The 22,260-nt window shown below is 38.1% G+C and overlaps 1 protein-coding gene across 4 annotated transcripts in view; it reads left to right on the top strand.

Annotated features, from left to right (window-relative positions):
* The first annotated feature begins 1,138 nt into the window (after nt 1-1,138).
* The window catches only part of NSF (N-ethylmaleimide sensitive factor, vesicle fusing ATPase), a 156,799-nt gene continuing 135,677 nt past the window's right edge, over nt 1,139-22,260 (top strand). For all 4 annotated transcript variants that reach the window (XM_067715933.1, XM_067715934.1, XM_067715936.1 and 1 more), the window contains exon 1: nt 1,139-1,250. In XM_067715933.1, coding sequence (XP_067572034.1) covers nt 1,239-1,250 — 12 coding nt within the window. In that variant the 5' untranslated portion in view covers nt 1,139-1,238. The remainder of the gene's footprint in view (nt 1,251-22,260) is intronic.

The following is a 22,260-nucleotide window of genomic DNA, read 5'->3' as shown; positions in this document are numbered from 1 at the left end:
ATATTGGAAAAAACTATTTTTTTCTAATTAACTGTTGAAAAGGTAACACATCTGATCAATTTTTATTATTGTCTTGTGTAAATATAAAGAGAAATATAAGATAGTAGAAGCAATAAGATCATCAGAAACCCTATTTGGGAGAACCTCTCCTCTTGTAGAGAGCTGTTATTATTATCTATTCTGAGGAAATGGTATGGTAGAAAGGAAACATCAAGGTCAAAAAAAAAAAGGCCGAATTTAGGGCACAGTTTATTCAAATTCCACCGTGTATATATTGTCTAAAATGAACACTGGGAATTGACAAAAGTTGTTAGACACAAATTACCTTTATTAATAAATATATTTAATAATAAACTAATATATAAAGATATACAGTCACAATTCACTTACACATTTGAGGAAAATCTTTTTTTTTTTTTGGTACACGGGCCTCTCACCGCTGCGGCCCCTCCCGCTGCGGAGCACAGGCTCCGGCTCTGGACGCGCAGGCCCAGCGGCCATGGCTCACGGGCCTACCCGCTCCGCAGCATGTGGGATTCTCCCGGACCGGGGCACGAACCCGTATCCCCCGCATCGGCAGGCGGACTCGCAACCACTACGCCACCAGGGAAGCCCCTGAAGAAAATCTTAACCTGAGTTCTCCAGGCTACACATAAGCTAAATGTAAATGCCAAGGCTCATCACTTTCAGGAGCTAGGAAACACATCCGCCTACAAACAAAAGCCTGAATTCACGCAGAATTTGAATTCAGAACCAACTACACATTACTGATCTTTCCAGGGGCGAAGGCCAGTAACCGCGCTGGGTGCTCTTACGTACATTTTCACACTTAAGTGGGTCTGGAAGCATAAAGTTAAAAGGCCATTAAAGGGCAGAGATAAGCAGGGGCTCAGTGATTAAAAGCATCAACGTCCTATACTTCCTATAAAGTCCGGCGCAAACGGCCAGTTGTGATGAGATTCGCAAAACGAGCTCTGGACAAAGTCTGCAGCAGACACGTGAAAGACCCAGAAGCCCCTCCGCCCCGGAAGCTCGCGTTCAAAATGGCGCCACCGCCCCGCCCGCCCCGGGCTGCCGTCGAGCCCGCGCGTGCACTGCAGGGCGGGGGCGGCGGGGCGCGTGCGCGGCGTCTAGACGGCTGCGCGCCTGCGCGAGAGCGGGCAGCGAGTGCGCGCGCGGCGGGGGCGGGCTCTTCAGAGCGCCGGGCTGCAGCGGCGGAGCCGGACGTGTCCGCGAAGATGGCGGGCCGGGTGAGTACAGTTCGAGGAGCCGCGGTTCGAGGCGGGGGTGCCTGGCTCACGGGTAACTGGAGGTCCAGACAGCCCCAGGGGAGGGGAATGAGCCTGAGCAAACGGGGCGGTGAAGGGGGGTGGCAGGCCAGAGAAGCTGGGAAGAGGGAGCGGTGGCAGGGGATTAGCCCTCCTCAGAAACTCCGTCCCCGTTAGAAGCTCGAGGGAGGAGACCACCTCGCTACCCGGGTCTCCTAGGTCTCCCTTAATCCTCCCTTTACATCCCTTGGGGCTTGTCCCCCTCTCTTCTCAAGCTAGCGGCAGGCTCGTGGCCGTCCCAGGCCGGTCTGAGGGCTCTAGGGGTTTCTCCGCACCCTCTTGCGAGGGCTTATTAGGTGCCGCCTCTGGAAAAACTGCGGGGGATCCGTCTGCTGCATTGGGGCGAGGGCTATGACAGGGACCAGAAGGAACCCATTTCTGGTTCTTCACAATAAAAGGTCTTGAGAAAGGAAGAGGGGGTGCAAATGACTTTTAGTGTTGAACCCCGGCCATCTGGGGGACGTGTCACTGCCGGCTCAGGCAGAAATGCCTTGAGCTTGGAGTGGGGATGGATTTGGAGTGTCGCGTTTTCCTTTTATGAATGACAGCCGTTTCGAATGCAGCAGGATATGTTGTAGTTTCAGGGTTTTAAATTTTACTTCCTCCTTTAGCCTCTGAGATCGCGGGGTAGTATGGGTTTGGCGAGGGGAGATAAGGCCTGTTCTGGCGTGTACTGCAGTGTGCGTTGAGCAAAAACCTCTCTGAGGGATGGATCCTGCCTAGAGATTACACTGGTCATAAACCTGGGGACGTTAACTGCGTCATTAGGGGATAAGGATGTGCTTGACTGATTTATTTCTACTGGAATATTTGAATAAATTTGCATAGATTATGCATACACGCAAATGTTCTCCCTAAAGGAAATTGTTAAGTCGGGAGATTCTAGAGTGAGAAGAGACCTTAAAGGTCATATAATTAGGCCTGTTTCTCTTCTTTTCCCCGCAGCCTCTCCTTTTATCTACAGCTGCTCCAAATGTGCTTCAGATTCTCTTTCCCCCGCTTCTAAGGAGCCCCATTCCTCTATATTCACCTGCTCCCTCTTAACAAACTCAGGGTTCTCCCATCGTAAACCCTCCCTCCACTCCCACAGCTGTCACCTTTTCTCTTCCCACTTTACAGCTAGAAATCTTGTCTCCATTTATTTGTCTCCCATTTGCTTGCCACCTACCCACGCCTCAACCCACTGCAGCCTGATTTCTGGCCCTATCATCCCACTGAAACGTGCCCCTAAACTTAACTGACATTTTTCATTCCTTGTCTTACTTGATGCCTCAACAGCGTTGGACATTGTTGACCGTTGCCTCCTTCATGGAAAATGTTCTTCCCTTGGCTTCAGCCTCCCTCCTGTTTTTAGTCAGACTGCTCTTTTGCAGACTCACCCTCCTCTACTCTGTTATTCAGTGCAGATGTTCCTCAAGGCTGTCTCCTCACTCTGTTTTCTCCCCAGGCAATCTCTTCTAAGCCCAGCTTCAACTACTATCTAGATGCCAACGATTCTCAGTATCTTACTCGCAGTGCAGACCTATCATTTAAGTTTCAGATCAGTATGTCAAACTGACTATTTAAAATCAAGGCACCTCAAACTCAACTTGTTCAAATTCAAACCCATGGTCTTAGCCCACCTAATTAGTATTTTTACAGGGTTTCTTATTTCAGTGAATGGCATCACAATGCATTCCACTTATATAAGCTGGAAACCTGAGGAGGGGGCGAGTGGGTCATTCTTTATACTTATGTCTCTTACCATATCCTCTGCCCTCAAGGAAAATTCATCACTGAGTTCTGTTTCCCCCCTCAGAAAAGGGTATTATTAATTATTAGGGCCAAAGAATCTGGGTTGGGCATTACTGCTTTAAACTGTATCCAAAACACCCACTGGACTAGTCACATGGGTTCTGTCATTTTAACATCCTAAAAATCTCTCCAATCTGTCAACCTCTCTACAACTTCATTTCCACCCCCTTTTCCCAAACTACTATCATTTCTGGCCTGGACTACTTCGGGAAGCTCCCGAGTGGCCTCCTTATGCCATTCACCACATTGATTATTCCCTCCCGTGCCCATTGCTACTTAAACCCCTCCCTCAGTAACAGTCATTACTTTTGGGAGAAGACTAAATCCTTAACTGGGCCTTGAAGGCCCTTTGTGGTTCTGCTCCTGCATCTCTACTCACTGCCTTACTCTCTATGCTCAGGTTATATAAGCCTTTCAGTTCCTTGAACCTCTTACCACAGGGTCTTTGCATGTGTGTTTCCTTTCTTTGTGATGTTCTGCTCCCAACCATTTACCTCTTACTCATAGATCACTCAGCTCCTCAAGGGAGGCCTGTTCTGATGATCCCCCACTAAGTCAGGATCCTTTGTTAATATGCTCTTGAAGAACTGAATTCCTTTCCTTAGATATTTATGTCTGTCATTTAAAATTTATTAGTGTGATTGCCTCTACCACTAGACTTTGCTTTCCATGAAAGCAGAGACCATGTTAGTTTTTTACTTACTATCATCAGTGCTTTGCACCTGCCTGGGGCCTAGGGTTAGTGCTTTGGGTACCATTGCTTAGCTACAAATGTATCTCATTTAATCATGACAAAACCACCCTGCAAGATAGGTAGTATTAACTTTGTTTTACTCAGAGAGAGGGACTTAGTAACTTGCCAGGTTCACAGCCAGCAAGAAGCAGGATTAGCATTTGAATTCAGGTCAGTTCATCAACTTAGTTGCAAGGGTATAAAGAAGAGTAGATTTACTTTACCTAGAACTTGCCTGCTGTCAAAGTTTAATTTTGAAAAACTACCTTCTATCTTTCGGAAAATTTAAGCACCTTTGGCCCATCTTGAGTGGTCTTATCTTTTCTTCCTATAGCCATAATTGTCTAACAACTACCTATCCATGTTTAACAAATACAGTCAGCCTTGTTGTAATTCTCTTTTTATGGGAGAAAAGTTATTTTGAGTTTTTACTGCTTTTGATTGGTTTAGTTAATTTTGGCATTCTGACATCAGCTTGTAAACGGTATTTATGTTCACTCTGTTATTGAAGATTTGTATCAGTGTTGCTGATGATAGCATTAGTAACCTGTGTATCTTGGCCTTTGCTTTTCCTGACCAAAAAAGAAAGCATCATATTTAGTCCATCTGGGAAACTGAAGAATAAACTGTGTGATGTTATTCAATATAGCATCTAGGTCATCAGAAATTGGTTAATCCCTAAAATACTTTGAAGCCCCTAATCTCAAAACTAAAGAACCTAAAAGAAAATAATTTTTGTCATTATTGTTTTAGTGTATTTATTATATGAGAAAAATATGGAATGACAAGTTGGATACATTTTATAACACGATCAATTAATTTAAACGTATCTGGTTCCTTTTGGCCTTTCAAAAGATTCAATTAGGTAATAGGTTTTTCTCAGCTGTTTTAAATTTTTGCTAGTAATAAATCAGATTCTAAAGTTATAATTCTTATTACTTACATTGACTATAGACTCTTATTTATAAAAGACCTCCACGTACAGATGGCTGCCACTGCCCTAGGCCTCCACACCGTCTTTCAGAACTCTCGTGCTGCAATTGCTCTGGAATCAGGGAATCAGAAGCAGAGGAAAGAATCTGAAATGTAGCCTTAATAGCTGAGGAGAGCTGACTCTAGGCAGGGAGAAGCTCCTTAGTAAAGCTTCTCTGTTTGGTGTTGCTTTCCAGACCCCTTAGACTACCACTGTCACCCCACTCCTGAAGAAAAAGGAAAGAGAAGAAGATAGGCTTTCCACAGTGCCTGAACTTTTTTGTACTCTCTCTTTTAAAATTGCCAGAAATCTCACTTACTGGAAATTTAGCAGTCCCTTTCTAAAAATACACATACATTAATGAAAATAAAACCAAGGGATTGTTTTCTTCATAAATTCTTACATCTAGTGGAGGTAATTTGTTTTAAGAAATAGGAGTAAGATGATGTTAAATAGGAATCTAAGAGAGGGAACTCTCTTAGCTGTTGAAAGGGGTTTAGAAGGATGTTAGAGGTAAGTTTTACCTAATCTGGCTGTTTGTCTAGGTCAGGCTAGTATATTTAATATCAGTATATTGAAAAAGTTTTTGTAACCTAGTCCAGAAACCTAACCATTTATAACATTTTTATGGGTGAATGACATCTTTACCAAATAACCAGCCTTCAGATTGGAACACAAGTCCTAGATTGGGGACAGCTCATGGGCAGTACCACAAGTCAAAACAAATAATATAAAATGTTTTGTAGTCCCATTTCCTAAAAAAGAGTTTTACTGTCCGGAACATATCAGCTCTCTGCAATCTTGTATGCAGTAGTTATTGCTTTTGTGTATCACTCTAGTGGAGATTTTATAAAGTATGTTCAAATGCAATACATTTTAGAAAATAAAATTGAACTCTTTAAGCACTATCAACTAGCTCCTTTCTGAAACCCAGAGGAATTTATGCTTAAGATGGATGTATTCTTTTTTCAGGTATTTAAGTAAGGGTGCAAAGGTGTAAGGTGAAAGTATATTATTTTACTATTGAAAATTCTTGAATTGTTAGAGCAGTGAATCCTTGGAAACAGCTACATTGGCAATACACTAGTCACTTGCTATAAGGCTGTTCTTAAGGGTCCATACTCTGGGTATGTGTATAGGTAAAAATCTCTTAATGAGGTCCTTTATCCTACTTCAGTATTAATGCCCTTGAATGGGCTCTGAGACCTACCTTACACTGCCTTCAATTTCCTAGTGATTTAAACTCATTTTCAACTTATTTTTTTTATGATGCAAACTAAATATTCCTTGTGTGACTATAACTATTTCTAGCTCTATGCACTTTAAACAAGAATAATTCATATGCGCCTTAAGAGATTTCAAGCATGATGAAAAGTACAGAAAATAGTATAACATACATATATCTATGTGCCCATCATCCAGATTGTGTCTACATATTGTGGTATTTGCTTTGTATCTTTTAGAAATAAAACCTTATAGATCCAGTTGAATCCCCTTTGTATCCCTTCTTTTTATAAAAAATTTATTTTATTTATTTAGTTTTGGCTAGTTGGGTCTTCGTTGCTGTGCGCGGGCTTTTTCTAGTTGCGGCCAGCAGGGGCTACTCTTCGTTGCGGTGCACGTGCTTCTCATTGCGGTGGCTTCTCTTGTTGCAGAGCACAGGCTTTAGGCGCATGGGCTTCCATAGTTGTGGCACGAGGGCTCAGTAGTTGTGGCTCGCGGGCTCTAGAGTGCAGGCTCAGTAGTTGTGGCGCCTGGGCTTAGTTGCTCCGCGGTATGTGGGATCTTCCCGGACCAGGGATTGAATCCATGTCCCCTGCATTGGCAGGCGGATTCTTAACCACTGCACCACCAGGGAAGTTTACATACTGTGAAATTTGCTCTATATCTTTTAACTTTTAGAAATAAAACCTTATAGATTCAATTGAATCCCCTTTGTATCCCTTCTTGATTCCACTGACCTTTTCCAGAAGTAACCACTACCCTAAAGTTGGTATAAATCCTTTCTGTTCACATCTACGTATGTTTGTGCCCATAACTAATATATTGCTTTTTGTGTTTTAAAAATGTATATAGTGGTGTCATAATGTATATTTCCTTCTACAGCGTGCATTTTTTCATTTAAAATTGTGATTGAGATTTAGTCATGTTGAAATTACATAGAGCTAGTTAATTCTGTTTATTGTGTAGTATTCTATTTTGTAAATATACCACAATTATCTGTTTTCTTATCAGAGGACAATTTAGGTGGTTTTCAATTTTATTTCTCCTGGTGCACACATTCTTGTATATGTCTCCTTACATATGAGTGTAACAGTTTCTTTAAGGTATAGGTCTAGAGATGTGGACATGTACCCTATGTAGAATAGCTACATAGAATTGCTGGGTGATCAGTGACCTTTATCTTTACCTAGTTATAACAGTTTGCAGTCTTACCAGCAGTATATGAGTACCTGATACTCATGTCCTCTCCAGCACTTAATATTGCAGACGTTTTAATTTTTACAATATGATAGGGGTAAAATAATATTGTTTAAATTTGCATTTTTTTCCTGATTACTAGTGAGATTGAGCATTCTTCATATTGGTCTTCGGAGTTTCCTCTTCTGTGAATTACGTTTGCATATCCTTTGCCCATTTTTTTTCTTTTGGGCTGTTCAGTGGTGATCTTTTCATGTTTGCAGTGTTTTAGATTTAAATTTTATTTTAGTTATAACTACCCATTTTTTTAAACCTCTATAAGTAGTGTACTTGTATGTTTTAAAACAGATCGTTTCCCACTTTGAAATTAGAAAGATTTTCTTTTAAAAGGTTTTGGTGTTTGATTCATCTGGAATTTATTTTTGTGTTTGGTGTGAATTAGGAAGCTAATTTTATCTTTTCCATATGTATAACCAGTTGTCCCAATGTCATGTATTGACTCCATCCTTTTTCCCACTGATTTGTAATGCTACCTCTGTTTTATATCCACTGTAAGTCTAGACTCTATTCTGTTTCATTATTCTGTTTGTCTATATGTGCACCAATACCACTGTTTTAATTACCATAGCTTTAAAATTATTCTTGCTATCTGGTAGTGTTAGTCCCCCTCATTTTTCTTCATTTGGCATTTCTTGCCCTTTCCATATGAAGTTTATGAGCAACTTAATCCCTCCTTTAAAAAAAATTTTATATTTATCTTTTGCCATTGATTTACATTTTTCTTTATAGTATTTTATACGGGCAGATACAAAGATCATTTCAATAAAATTTAGCTGAATTACTCTAGGAAGCTGATAAGCTGATTTTCTTCCCTCCCTCCTTTCTTTCCTGTTTTTTTTTTGCCATTAAGCAAAAAGTGCTAATAATTTATTGCAACTTTGTGCCCTATAGATTTGCAATCAGATGAATTAGCATTAGCTGTTTATGAGTAATGCAGGGTGTTTTGGTCCTTTGCTAAATTCGGAATGAAGTGCTAAAATTCTGATGTATTTTGCACTAGCTATGTAGATCTTTGGTAATGGAGAAAATAGGAAAATTATTAAAGTAAGAAATAAGTTGTCATTTTTGAAACCCAACATTCACTTCTTTATAAAATCACTAAATATTAAAGAGAATTTTAGGATTTCACTGATGGATTATTATTTTTTAATTTGTTATTAATTTATTTTTGACCAAGTGGCTTATGGGATCTTAGTTCCCCCATGAGGGATTGAACCCGGGTCCTCGGCAGTGAAAGCGCAGAGTCCTAACCACTGGAGCGCCAGGGAATTCCCATCGCTGGTGGATTTTTTAAAAGTGTAAAGTGTTTTTAGTGTTATGGGCATATGAGCAAACATTTTCTTACTTGGTTTGACAAGCAATGAAAATAAAACTTATCACTAATTCTGGGTCTTCCAAAAAAAATCTGAGTGCGGAGATTAAAACGATTTAGTTATCCTAGTTACTTTTCTCCTAGAGAATAATATTGACAAAATTTTTTGAGATGATAGCAGACTTAGATCCCACTGTTTAGAACAAAGCCTGGCATGAAAGTGTTATTTAGTAAATGATTGTTGAATGGGGGAATGTTTATTTCTGTATACCTTAGTAAATTATCATTTTGGACAGTGTCTGTAGTTGGATTTTAATGTTATGTTCTCTGCCAACTATTGAATACTGTTGTTTATTCTGTTATCCAAGTCATTAATATAGCATAGATCTAACTTTAAATAGCTGCTGGCCTCCGATACAGTCCTTTTCTCGATCTGCAAATATTGAGTCTGATAACTTTTTTGTTTATATAGACTTCCAATCAATTTACTACTTATAAAGCATCAAAATAAACTTAACTATAAAGTTTTACCAAGTTAAAGGATGAAATGGACCAAGAGCATTATTGAAGTCTCTTTTCCGTATTTTCTTCTCTTCTATTATAGAAGGAAATGAACCTGCCATTATTTCTGTTTTTATGAAGTTTATTTCTCTTAGTGCAATGATTCCCAAAGTGGAATCTGCAGACCAGCTAATCAGCATCACCTGAGAACTTGTTAAAAGTGCAGATTCTCTTACCCCACAGAGGTTGATTAAATTAGAAATACTGGAGGTGGGGCCCTTGCAATCCCTTAACAGTTCTGAAGATGGTGTATGCTAAAGTTGAGGACCATTGACTTAGGATTTTGAGCTCTCCAATTTACTTTAACAAATTGTTCGAGATTTTTTTCTCCAGATTTCCTTCCAAATGTATACTCAACCTTGTTATTTCTAGATTTCAGCGTTATTGTCTTACCTTTCCTTTAATACCTTCTTCACCTGTATCCAATTTTCAGACGTTTAAGAAAGCGTAAGTTATTTCGTGCAGTATGGAGAATTAGGTACCTTGACAGACCTTTCCATGGAAAATATTTGCAATGCTAGATAGCATGGTAATTACAGTTAATTAAAAGATGTTGTATTCTTGAAATTTGCTAAGACAGCAGATCTTTCTTTTTCTTTCTTTTTTTTTGGCCGTGCTGGGTGGCTTGTGGGGTCTTAGTTCCTGACAAGGGATCGAACCTGCGCTGCCTGTGTTGGAAGCGCGGAGTCTTAACCACTGGACCGCCAAAGAAGTGTGCTAAGACAGTAGATCTTAAGTGTTCTTACCATACACGCACACACAGAAGTAACTTTGTGAGGTGATGGATATGTTTATTAGCTTGTTGTGGTAATCATTACACAAGGTATACTTATATCAAAACATCACTTTGTATACCTTAGGCAAAATTCCCTAAGGTTGAGCGTTTGCATGTACGCTTGTGATCCAGCAGTTCTTCTGGAGTGGGTGTATGTGGGGGTGGGGGTGGGAGTATAGCTATCCAATTGAAATGCATACATATATTATTCAAAAGACATGTAATGTTATTAGTGACAGTATTCATAATTAAAAACTGGAAACAACTCATGGATAAATAATGGTGGTATATTCATATAATTATATATTGTAAAAAGCAAGGAAAATGAACTATTGCTACATGCAACAAAATGGATGAGTGTTAACAATCATAATATTGATGGGTAGAAGTCACACACAAAATAATACAAGCTATATGATTCCATTTATATAAAGTTTTCAACAGGCTAAACTCTGATTTCTATCTCTGGTGGTAGAAACAAGATAGCAGTTATCTGTGGTTGGGGGTGAAGAGCTAGTGGTAAGGAGGGGGCAGTATGGGATGTTGGTAATGTTCTCTTTCTTTAACTGGGTGTTGGTTACTCTGGGTGTGTTCACTTTGCAGAAATTCTTTGAGCCAAACACAATGTGTGTACTTTTCTGTATCTGTGTTTTCTTTAATAAAAAGTTGATTTAAAGAAGTGGTAATGTTTTTTTCCTTAAACTAGGTGGTAGGAACATGGTGATTGTTTCTTGGTATTTTATATCTTACGTTTTTAATAAATATTTTATTTTTATTCAGTATTCAAAAAATATAAAAAGTAGCCACTACTTCATTGTTAATTGAACATCTCCTGCACAGAGCACAGTGCCTGGAACATTATAGGTATTCATTAAATATTTGTTCCATTGAACAAACGTAGGGTAGTAATTCCTTTTTGCCTTCCGACAGCCAATCTTTTACTCAATTATTTATAAATAATTATTTCTAAATAACCAAAAAATATAAATAATACCATTATATTATTCTTATACTATCAAGCTGAGTTTATTAAACAGAGAAACCTCTCAGTATTACAGGCACTTGCATCATGAATTATTAGCATGTTTAATTATAGTGACTCAGATTAACATCAGCAATTTAGATTAATATGGATGTAAATCAATAGATTTTGCAGCTTTGAAGATGTGAAATTTAGTAGACTTTCTAATATTTTCGGGTATCTCACTTTTTTTCTTTCTTTTTTTTTTCTGAACAACTGAAATCACAGCTAACTTTTTCTACTGAAACCTGTGTTCCACCTTCTGTACCATGCTGCCTCTTGCTTCTTGCCTGTCTTGCATCTCTAACTTTCTACTTTCCTGAATGCCCTGTGTCTCGCTAAGGGAAGAGCCCAGAGCTGTGGGACTTAGGGGTTGGGACTGGGGAGAGGCTCTAAGGCCTGGGATCCTTGTTCTGATTCCTTCTGCAAAAATTCTTCTCTCCTTCTTCACCCTTCAAAAGAACGTAGGTGCCAAACTTTCATCAGGATGTTGGGAATAAAAAAAAAAAAAAGCTTCACAAATATTGTTTTGATTTCTTTAAGAACATTTGGAGTAAACTTTTCAGAGTAAGAACACTAAGTTACTAAATAAGAATATCTTAAATTGAATGAATGGTATTTTACAGTTTTGAAAACACCTTCACAGATCCTTTCTTGTTAGACTCTCAGAGCAACCTTATGAGTTGGCACTCTCAAAATTCAGTTCAACAAATATATTTCAACTAACACAGAAACCCTCAGCTAACATCATACTTACTGGTGAACACTGAAAGCTTTCCCCTTTAAGATCAGGAACAAGATAAGGATGTCTGCTGTCTTACACTTCTATTCAACACTATTTTGGAGGTTCTAGATAGGGCAGTTAAGTAAAAGAGTAAAAAAGGCATTCAAATTAGAAAGAAAGAAAATTATATCTATATACAGATGAAAGAATTTACAAGAAAAAAACGTAGAGCTAAAAAATGAATCCCATAAAGTTGCAGGATACAAGATCAATGTACAAAAATCAGTTGCATTTCTATACACTAGCAATGAACAATTTGAAAATAAAATTAAGAAAACAGTTCCATTTACAATAGCATCAAAAAGAACAAAATACCTATGACTAAGTTTAACCAAAGAATTGTAAGATTTGTACACTGAAAACTATAAAACACATTGAAAGAAATTAAAGATCTAAATACATGGAAAGACATCTTCTTAGAAGGAAACGTAGATGAAAATCTGTTCATGGATCGGAATACTCCCAAAATTGATCTATAAATTCAGTGCAGCCTCTTTCAAAATTCCAACTGCTTTGTTCCCAGAAGTGGACAAGCTGATCCTAAAATTCATATGGAGTTGCAAAGCCATTTTAGCCACAACAATTTGAAAAAGAAAAAGAAGAGTAAAGTTGGAGGACACACTTCCTGATTTCAAAACTTATTATAAAGTACAGTAATCAAGATGATATGGCACTGGCCTAAGGATAGTCACATAGTCATGTAAACCAGTGGAATAGAATTGAGAGTCCAGAAGAAAACCATACATTTATGGTTAATTGATTTTCAACAGAGGGCCAAGACCATTCAGTGGGGAAAGAATAGTCTTTTTAACAAGTGATGCTGAGACAACTGGATATCTACATGCAAAAGAATGAACCTGGACCCTTACCTCACACCACATACAAACATGAACTCAGAATGGGTCAAAGATCTAAATCTATAAAATTCTTAGAAGGAAACAAAGGTGAAAATCTGCATGACCTTGCATTAAACAGTGATTTTTTAAAAAAAGATACGACACAAAAAGCACAAGCACCAAAGGGAAAAATAGATAAATTAGATTTCATCAAAATTTAAAATTATCATGCATCAAGAAAGTGAAGAGACAACCCACAGAATGGGAGAAAATATTTATAAATCATATGTCTGATAATGGTCTAGTATCCAGAATGTATAAAGAACCGTTATAACTCAACAATAAAAAGAAACTCTATTTTAAAATGGGCAGAGGATTTGAATAGATATTTCTCCAAAAAAGATGTGAAAATGACTAATAAGCACATGAAAAGATGTTCAGCATCATAGTCATTAGAGAAATATAAATCAAATCCCACAATGGGATACTACCTCACACCCACTAGGATGGCTATAGTTAAAAAAAAAAAAGTGTTGGTGACAGTGTAGAGAATTTGGGACCCTCATACACTGTTGGTGGAAATGTAAAATGGAGCAGCCATTGTGGGAAACAGTTCGGCAGTTCTTCAAAAAGTTAAACATAGAATGATCCAGCAATTCTCCTAGCTATATAACCAAGTGAGTTGAAAATATATGTTCATACATAAACTTGTACATGAATGTTCATAGCAGCATTATTCATAATAGCCAAAACGTGGAAATAACCCAATGTCCATCAGCTAATGAATAGATAAAACAAATGTGGGTTATCCATACAGTGGAATATGATCACAAAAAGGAATGGAGTGCTGTCACTTGCTACAACATAGATGATCTTGAAAATATTATGCTAATTGAAAGAAGCAATCACAAAGATGACAGATTGTATGATTCTATTTATATGAAATGTTCAGAATAGGCAAATCCATAGAAAGAGAATGTAGATTAGTGGTTGCCAAGGGATGAGGCAGGGGAGAATGGGGATTAAATAGCTAATAGGTACAGGGTTTCTTTCTGGAGTGCTAGAAATGTTCTGGAATTAGATAGTGGTGATAATTGCACAATGTAGTGAATATACTAAAAATCACCGAAGTGTACACTTTAAAGTGATGAATTTTATGTTATATGAACTTGTCTTAGTCTGTTTGGGCTGCTGTAACAAAATACCAGAGACTGGGTAGCTTATAAACAACAGAAATTTATTTCTCACAGTTTTAGAGACTGGAAGTCCAAGATCAGGGTGCCAGCATGGTTGAGTGAGGGCCCTCTTCTGGGTCACAGACTTCTCATTGTATCCTCACCTGCTGGAAGGGACAAGCTAGTTCTCTGGGCCCTCTTTTATAAAGGTACTAATTCCATTCATGGGGGTTCTTGACCTACTCACCTCCCAAAGGCCTCACCTTCTAATACCATCGCCTTGGGCATTAGGTTGTCAACGTATGGATTTTGGGAAGACAAACATCAAACCATAGCAGAAGTGTATCTCAAAAAATGCTAATAAACACTTCAACTAACGTTGCATATACTGGGTGGCACAGGCATGCCAGAGCTTAGAATAGTGGTACTCAACTAAGTAGTTTAAGGCAGCTGGTGATAAGTAGTGATAAGGCTGTTGGAGAAGCACAAATAATAGAGATATGGGAGATACCCAGTCTTACTAGGAACCAAACAAAGAGTTGTATAGACTTGGCTTTGTAAGATGGGTAAGATTCCATAGGTGGAAGGGGTTTGGAATAGGAAATTCAGGCAAAAGGGGTAGTATAAAACAAAGGTATGGAGTTAGGAATATGAAGTATCAATACATGGGCTTTATTATTTAGGAATCACATTTTTAGTTTTAGGTCATGTCTGGTGGCAGACAGAAGATTGAATTGGAGAAGAGAAATTAGAGTCAGGGAAACCAATCAGGTTATTGCAGTTTTTTTAGGAGAGAGGTGATGTTGGCTGAAATAGATCAACAGTTGTGAGGATGGAAGGGAGGAATCAAATGGAAGTTACAGTGCAGAAGTAGAATTAATAGGTCTTGGCCCCAATTTATGTATGTGTGTGCACGTGCGTGAGTGTATTGGATGGTGAAGGGGAGAATGACCTTGAAATTGTGAATTTGAATGAATTGAAAGGTTAATGATGACGTTAGGACAGCCAGAGAAACAAATTAAAATGAATACTGAGGAGAGGGAGATACCACTGAATTTCTCAATTAGAAAGGCATTGGTGACTTGGAAGAGCCATTGCAGTAAAGTAGTTGCTGGAGAGGATTTCAAAGAAGATTGCCAGAGGATGAGAAGATGGGAGGCAAGGAAGGAGACTTGAGAAATTTGGTTGTAAAGTGAAGAGAGAAAGGTTGATAATTTGAGGTAAGAGAATTAAGGAACTTTTGCTTTTTAAGTCACTATGAGGGGTGTGGACCTGCCTCTGGAATGAGAGAGGCTTACTGTCAGTGACCCAAGAGGCGAAAGACCAAAGGCTGCATAGGCGGGTTGCCATCAAACCTACAGATGAGGGATTCTACCTCCTTATACATTTGAGATATGTGCCTTAAGATGCTTCTGTAAGGTTAAGAATAGAATGCTGTGATCCTTGAATGTGACCAAATGGAGCTACAGTACGAGCTTGAATCAAATTAGAGGTAGCTATAGGATTAAAACACACAATCTTTAGTTTATTCACTTTAAAATTAGATTTTTTTATCTTCTAAGTATACAAAATTCAGAATGAGTCATATTTTAAAAATCATTTAGAGAGAAGTAATTTTCCTATGAGAAAACAAAAATGTTAGCTAGAGCGAGGGCCGGGTGTTTGCAGGTGTGTAAAGCTTTTAAAACAGCGCCTGGCGTGTAATAAGCTCTCAAAACACATTAGCTGTTATTATTGACTCTCCTCCAGTCCAGCCACCAAGTGGATAATCATTCGCCTCAGTGCCATTTATTGAATAGTTCAGCTTTCCTCTACTGATTCTAAATCTTACATATCAAGTTCTCACCTGGTTCTATTTCTGGATTGTTTGTTCTACTCCATTGAACTGTTTCTGTACTAATACTACAATACATTGTTTTATTTTATTTATTTTTATTTTATTTTTAGTTTTTTTTTTGGCCACGGGATCTTAGTTCCCCAACCAGGGATTGAACCCCGGCCCTCGGCAGTGAAAGCGTGGAGCCTAACCACTGGACTACCAGGGAATTCCACTAAATTGTTTTAATTACTGTGTACGGCATGTTTTGATGTCTAGTAGGGCCAGTCTCATTCTTTGTGAAATTTTTCTTGGCTACTTTCACAAATTAAAAAAAAATTTTGTTCCCTTCTCATTTTGTCTATTACATTTATAAAACTTTGCCAGTTACAGTTTAGATTGAATTTGCTGAAGTCCCATTGGATTTTCTTATAATTACATTAAGTTTATAGGTTAATTTGGAGTTGATGATATCCTTACAGTATTAAGTCATTGCATAGAATGACATCATATATCTCTACATTTACTTGGATATTCTTTTTTTTTTTTTTTTTTTTTTTTTGCGGTACGCAGGCCTCTCACTGTTGTGGCCTCTCCCGTTGCGGAGCACAGGCTCCGGATGCGCGGGCTCAGCGGCCATGGCTCACGGGCCCAGCCGCTCCACGGCATGTGGGATCTTCCCAGACCGGGGCACGAACCTGTGTCCCCTGCATCGGCAGGCGGACTCTCAACCAATGCGCCACCAGGGAAGCCCTACCAATTTTTTAATTCCACAAATATTTATTGAGTGTCTATTATGTGCTAACTATTGTACCAAGTACTTCTCCAAATTTTAAAGTAATGTATTTTGAGGCATTAATGAATGTTCCCAAGTTAATGCAGTCTTGGAGAGGAAATTATTTATTCACAGAGCCAAGGATTTAGTTAACTGGCTTATGACTTGGTGTTCATTTTGATGCTCAGTCATTGGTTAATCTGCCCAGTATAAATAAAATTTTAACTCTTTGTATATCTATCAAAAGATTCTGTGTTTCAGACCATATCTTGTAATTTCTTACAGAGTTTATTAAAAAGTATGTTTTCCTAATTTATATACAAAAATCTTTGCCACACTGTAGTCAAAGAGAATTAGATTTAACCTACATGGTTTAATTATGAAGAAAAAACACACATAAGCAAATTATGAGACCATGTCTTATATTTCATGAATAATGACAGTGTCCTTTTATTAAGCATGTCCTTCCAGTTATTTTCCTAATGTGTGAGGTCATCACTGTCTATGCAGAAACAGAGGTCTGAAATGAAATATACCATCAATTAACTTTAATACAAAAATTTTAATTTGGGTAGTAAAATAGCAGCTATCTATATTTTTTAACTTGGAAAATGCAGAAAGGAAGAAAATAAATCACTCATAGTCCCATTGTCCAATCACAATTGTGTTTTACATTTTGGTGTGTTTTTATTTTTAATTTATTTATTTATTTTTGCGGTACGCTGGCCTCTCACTGTTGTGGCCTCTCCCGTTTCGGAGCACAGGCTCACGGCCCTAGCCACTCCGCGGCATGTGGGATCCTCCCGGACCGGGGCACGAACTGGCGTCCCCTGGATCGGCAGGCGGACTCTCAACCACTGCGCCACCAGGGAAGCCCTGGTGTGTTTTTATTTAATTTCTTTGCTATACTTAAAAAAATAAAACTATAAAGTAAAATTTATATATATATATGTATATATATACATGTATACATATACTATCCTGTGATTTGAATATTATGAGGATATGATATTTAATTAAGTGAATATGTTTTAGTTTTCATTGACCATCACTTTGAAATAGGACTTTTAGTTTGCTTCTAATTCATCACCGTTAAAGTAATCCTGTAGAGGACAACTTTGTACATAAAAGTTCTCTATATTTAAACTTATTTTCCTAAGATAAGGGTTATTTATTGTAAAAAACAGTTTATTGTAAAAAACAGTTCCAACCATTCAGAATTGTGAAAAGCGAAGGTGTTTCATTTATACCTTCTTGTTTCACCTCAGTGGTAACTAATTTAGTGTGTATCTTTTTTATTAAAAACTTACTCTACATGCTATTTTATTTCTTTTTTAAAACTTAATTCTATATTGTGAACATTTCCCTTGTCAGTACATACAGAGGTACCTTGACCTTTTAAATGGCTGCATAGTTGTGATACTTTTAACCATGCGCCTATTCACGGCATTTATTTAGCTTTAGACTGTGATTTTTTTTTCTATTACAAATAATTCTTTACTGAATATCTCTATGATGGTCATAATAATAGCTGAGATTTATTATTTACTCTATATCAAGTGAATAAGAATACTTCATTTAATTCTCTTGTGTATGTTTGGGTGGTTGTGCATTTATTCCTATGTCCTCCTGTTTCCATTCCTGCCCATAGGGAGAGTAGAACTTTAGATCAAATTCCCTTGCGTCTTAGTGGAAGAATTATTACAGGGAAAACAAACAATCTTACTTTTCTCAGGAGGAAGAATTGCCAATCTGATGGTTAGTATGGGACATTCATGCCAGGAGTTGTAGGTTTTATACTTCCTCTTTTCACATCCTGTGCCCAGGACTAGCAGGCCAATATGGTCAGCAACCTTAGACTGGCCTTTAGAGGTAGATCTGGCCATCCTCCTAGTTCTGTTTATTCCTACAGCTTGGATGAGGACTGGTTGGGGAGAGAACTGAATCTGTTCTGCAGACCTAGTTGGCTTTCTTTTCCAGTAGGCCTACCTGAGTACAGATGTACCAAGGTCTAGGTCTTTGTTGCATGTGTGTATGTACCTTGTACCTAAACTATGTTTTCTAGTTTGAACATTTATACTGTCTTTACATGGGAATTATTGGTGATTGCCCAGCCATTAAAAAATCAGACCATCACTTCTCAACTTTATTGAGGTATAACCTATATACAATAAAATACAATCAAGATATAGAACATTTCTGTTATCTCAAAAAATTACTTCATGCTTTTCTGCTGTTCATTTCACCCCGGCCCCAGGCAATCACTGATTGTGTGTGTGTGTGTGGTTGTTACTCTAGATTAATTTTGCTTCTTCTATGATTTCATGTAATTACAAGGTGATGCAAAAGAGTTCATCCTATATTATATAAGCATCTGGCTTTACTTGGCATTATGTTTTTGAGGTTTACTCATGTTGTTGCATATATCAGTAGGTAGTTTCTTTTTAATTGCTGGGTAGTGTTCCATTGTATGGCTGTGCCACAATTTGTTTATCCATTCAACTGTTGGTAGATCTTCGTGTTATTTCAGCTTTTGACTATTATGAATAAAGTTGCTGTGACCGTTTGTGTACTAGTCGTTGTGTGGCTGTATGTTTTCATTTCTCTTTGCTTAAAACCTAGGGGTAGATCTGCTGGGTCACATTAACCTTATAAGAAACTGCATTACATCTTTGCCACTATTTAGTGCTGTCAGCCTTTTATATTTTCCTTTGTGTTTTTTTTTTCCCTCAAAAAACCAAAATGGGAGCTCAGGTTTTTTTTTCTTTTTCAATATAAGTTTGGAAAGGAATTTTAAGGCCCTAAGGGATGTCACCTATGTGAATAGTTACTGATTTGAGATGGATAATGTGAAGGGTATCCCTCCATGCTCTTTGCAAGATTACTATAGGACACACAAATTTAGCTTATTTCTGTCCATCACTTCTAGTCCCACAGGACTTCACAATTTTAATAGAAATTATTATTTCAGGAGTTTATAGCAGAGTGGTTCCATAGGCCTGAAGACACGGATTACTGATGGCCTTTCTCACACTGCTCTAGACTAGCACCATCTAATGAAACTTTCTTCAGTGACAGTTAATAGCCACATGTGGCACTTGAAATGTGACTAGTGCACCTGAATTTTAAAATTTTAATTAGTTTTAATTTTAATAACCATATGTGTCTAGTGGTTACTTTATTGAATAGTGCAGTTATAAAATGTTATTTTTCAGGAAGCACAAAATTGAGTGAGACTTGTTAGCTGAGCTGGCTCTGGGGCAAGTTCGTATATTCTGTCCTACTTCCCTTTCCTGTGGGGGAATTTGTGTCTCTAGACAGATGTAACCTAGGCCTGAAGCACCACAGAGAAGACCAATGGATTCATGAGTGTTGCAGTTATCTGTAATGAGGTCTTATAATCAGGTACTACACGCTTTGGGTTTTTCTATTTATTTTGCCCTACTGAGTTCTTTGGTAAACAATAAAGCATATATTTTAAAAATCCAATTTTTAAAGTGGACCTTTGGATTGAAAGTATGTTATTTAAATTTGAAAACTATGCAGTGATGCCCAGAGGAGTCCTGATTACCTGCTCCCCCCCGCCCAATTTTTTTCTTTTTGATGGGAAGAAGCCAGTTCTCTTTCTGCACTTTAAAGGCTCTCACGTAAGTAATGATATAACTTTTTTTTTCCTTTGGCATAAGGATTATATATTTAAAAATTTTTTTAATATTTATTGATGGAGTCATTTAAAAATAACATTAAAGCCCATTACAGGTTATCATAAAGAACCTATCTTTAAGCAGAGGCTGACACACCATTTTAAAGCAAGTATACTCGAATAAAGATGTTTAAAAAGAACCTATCTTTATGAAAAGATAACTATAGTTTACAAGGCAAAAAAAAAAAAATAGTGAGTGGCACTGTTTTACATTTTTGCAAATCTCTGACTTAGAAGACAGCTGTAATTCTCACACATCTGCATCTGCATTCAATCTGTTGTCTCATGCAGATATGTAATTGGAAAAGAAAGGAGTATTTTTAAAATTTACACTGGAGTATAGTTGCTTTACAATGTTTTAGTTTCTGCTGTACAGCAAAGTGAATCAGCTATATGTACACATATATCCCCTCTTTTTTGGATTTCCTTCCCATTTAGGTCACCAAAGAGCATTGAATAGAGTTCCCTGTGCTAAACAGTAGTTTCTCATTAGTAATCTATTTTATACATAGTATCAATAGTGTATATATGTCAGTCCTAATCTTCCAATTCATCCCACCCAACCCCCTTTCCCCCTTGGTATCCATACGTTTGTTCTCTATGTCTGTGTCTCTGTTTCTACTTTGCAAATAAGATCATCTATATCGGGCTTCCCTGGTGGTGCAGTGGTTAAAGAGTCCGCTTGCCAGTGCAGGGGACATTGGTTCAAGCCCTGGTCTGGGAAGAGCCCATATGCCGCGGAGTAACTAAGCCCGTGCACCACAACTACGGAGCCCACGTGCCACAACTACTGAAGCTTGTGCACCTAAAGCCCGTGCTCCGCAACAAGAGAAGCCACTGCAGTGAGAAGCCCATGCACCGCAACGGAGAATAACCCCTGCTCGCTGCAGCTAGAGACGGCCGCACACAGCAACGAAGAACCAAAGCAGCCAAAAATAAATAAATTTATTTAAAAAAAAAATCATCTCTACCATTTTTCTAGATTCCACATATATGTGTTAATACGATATTTTTTTTTTCTCTTTGTGACTTACTTCACTCTGTATGATACTCTTTAGGTCCATCCACGTCTCTGCAGATGACCCAATTTCATTCCTTTTTTTTTTTTTTTTTTTTTTGCGGTACGCGGGCCTCTCACTGTTGTGGCCTCTCCTGCTGCGGAGCACAGGCTCCGGATGCGCAGGCCCAGCGGCCATGGCTCACAGGCTTAGCCGCTCCGCAGCACGTGGGATCTTCCCGGACTGGGGCATGAATCATGTCCCCTGCATTGGCAGGCGGACTCTCAACCACTGCGCCACCAGGGAAGCCCTCATTCCTTTTTATGGTTGAGTAATATTCCATTGTATATATGGACCACATCTTCTTTATCCATTCCTCTGTTGATGGACATTTAGGTTGCTTCCATGTCCTGGCTATTGGAAATAGTGCTGTAATGAACATTGGGGTGCATGTGTCTTTTGAATTATGGTTTTCTCTGGGTATATGCCCAGTAGTGGGATTGCTGGGTCATATGGTAGTTCTATTTTTAGTGTTTTAAGGAACCTGCATAATGGCTGTATCAATTTACATTCCCACCAACAGTGCAAGAGGGTTCAAAGTAATGATATAATTACTTCTGCTGAAGTTTTCATTAAAAATTTGTTGAGATTTTCATTCTTTTGCGTAGCAATGAGTTAATAATTTTTTACATTTCAAGTTGTTAATGAAAACATTTTATAGCCTTCAGACAGTTAAATATTCTAGTACCTCAGATAACTAAACTTATATAAATTTGCCTGTCAGTTTCGTATTTTCATTTCATAATAGCTATGTGGCCGTCGTGGCTGGGCTTTTATCATTGTTTCCTAGAGGCAAGGTCAGTGTTAGAAAAATTGTGGAATGTTCCCTTGGCATTATTGTGATAAGTAAACAGCTACTATTTATAGGGTCTCATATTTTGATGAGAAAATGAGATACCGTGCTTGGCTTACCATAAAAACACAGATGCTTCTAGACTCCAGTAGGGAGGCCGTTTGCTCACAGCATCTGTTTTAGTTGGCCAGCCAGATGACTTTTACAGATTTTTTCACTCTTATTTAAAGGACACCAACTCTTTGACAAGTAAACAAGTTTACAAATGAAAAGGTTAACTTAGCATTTTGTAAATTTTTACATAACTTTGGCTATATCAATTCTGTGTAATTTTGAACTATT

Source organism: Pseudorca crassidens, chromosome 19, assembly GCF_039906515.1.
Source record: "Pseudorca crassidens isolate mPseCra1 chromosome 19, mPseCra1.hap1, whole genome shotgun sequence".
Classification (NCBI taxonomy): Eukaryota; Metazoa; Chordata; class Mammalia; order Artiodactyla; family Delphinidae; genus Pseudorca; species Pseudorca crassidens.
Note: the sequence above shows the minus strand (reverse complement) of the source record. Positions and strands in the feature narration are given on the sequence as shown.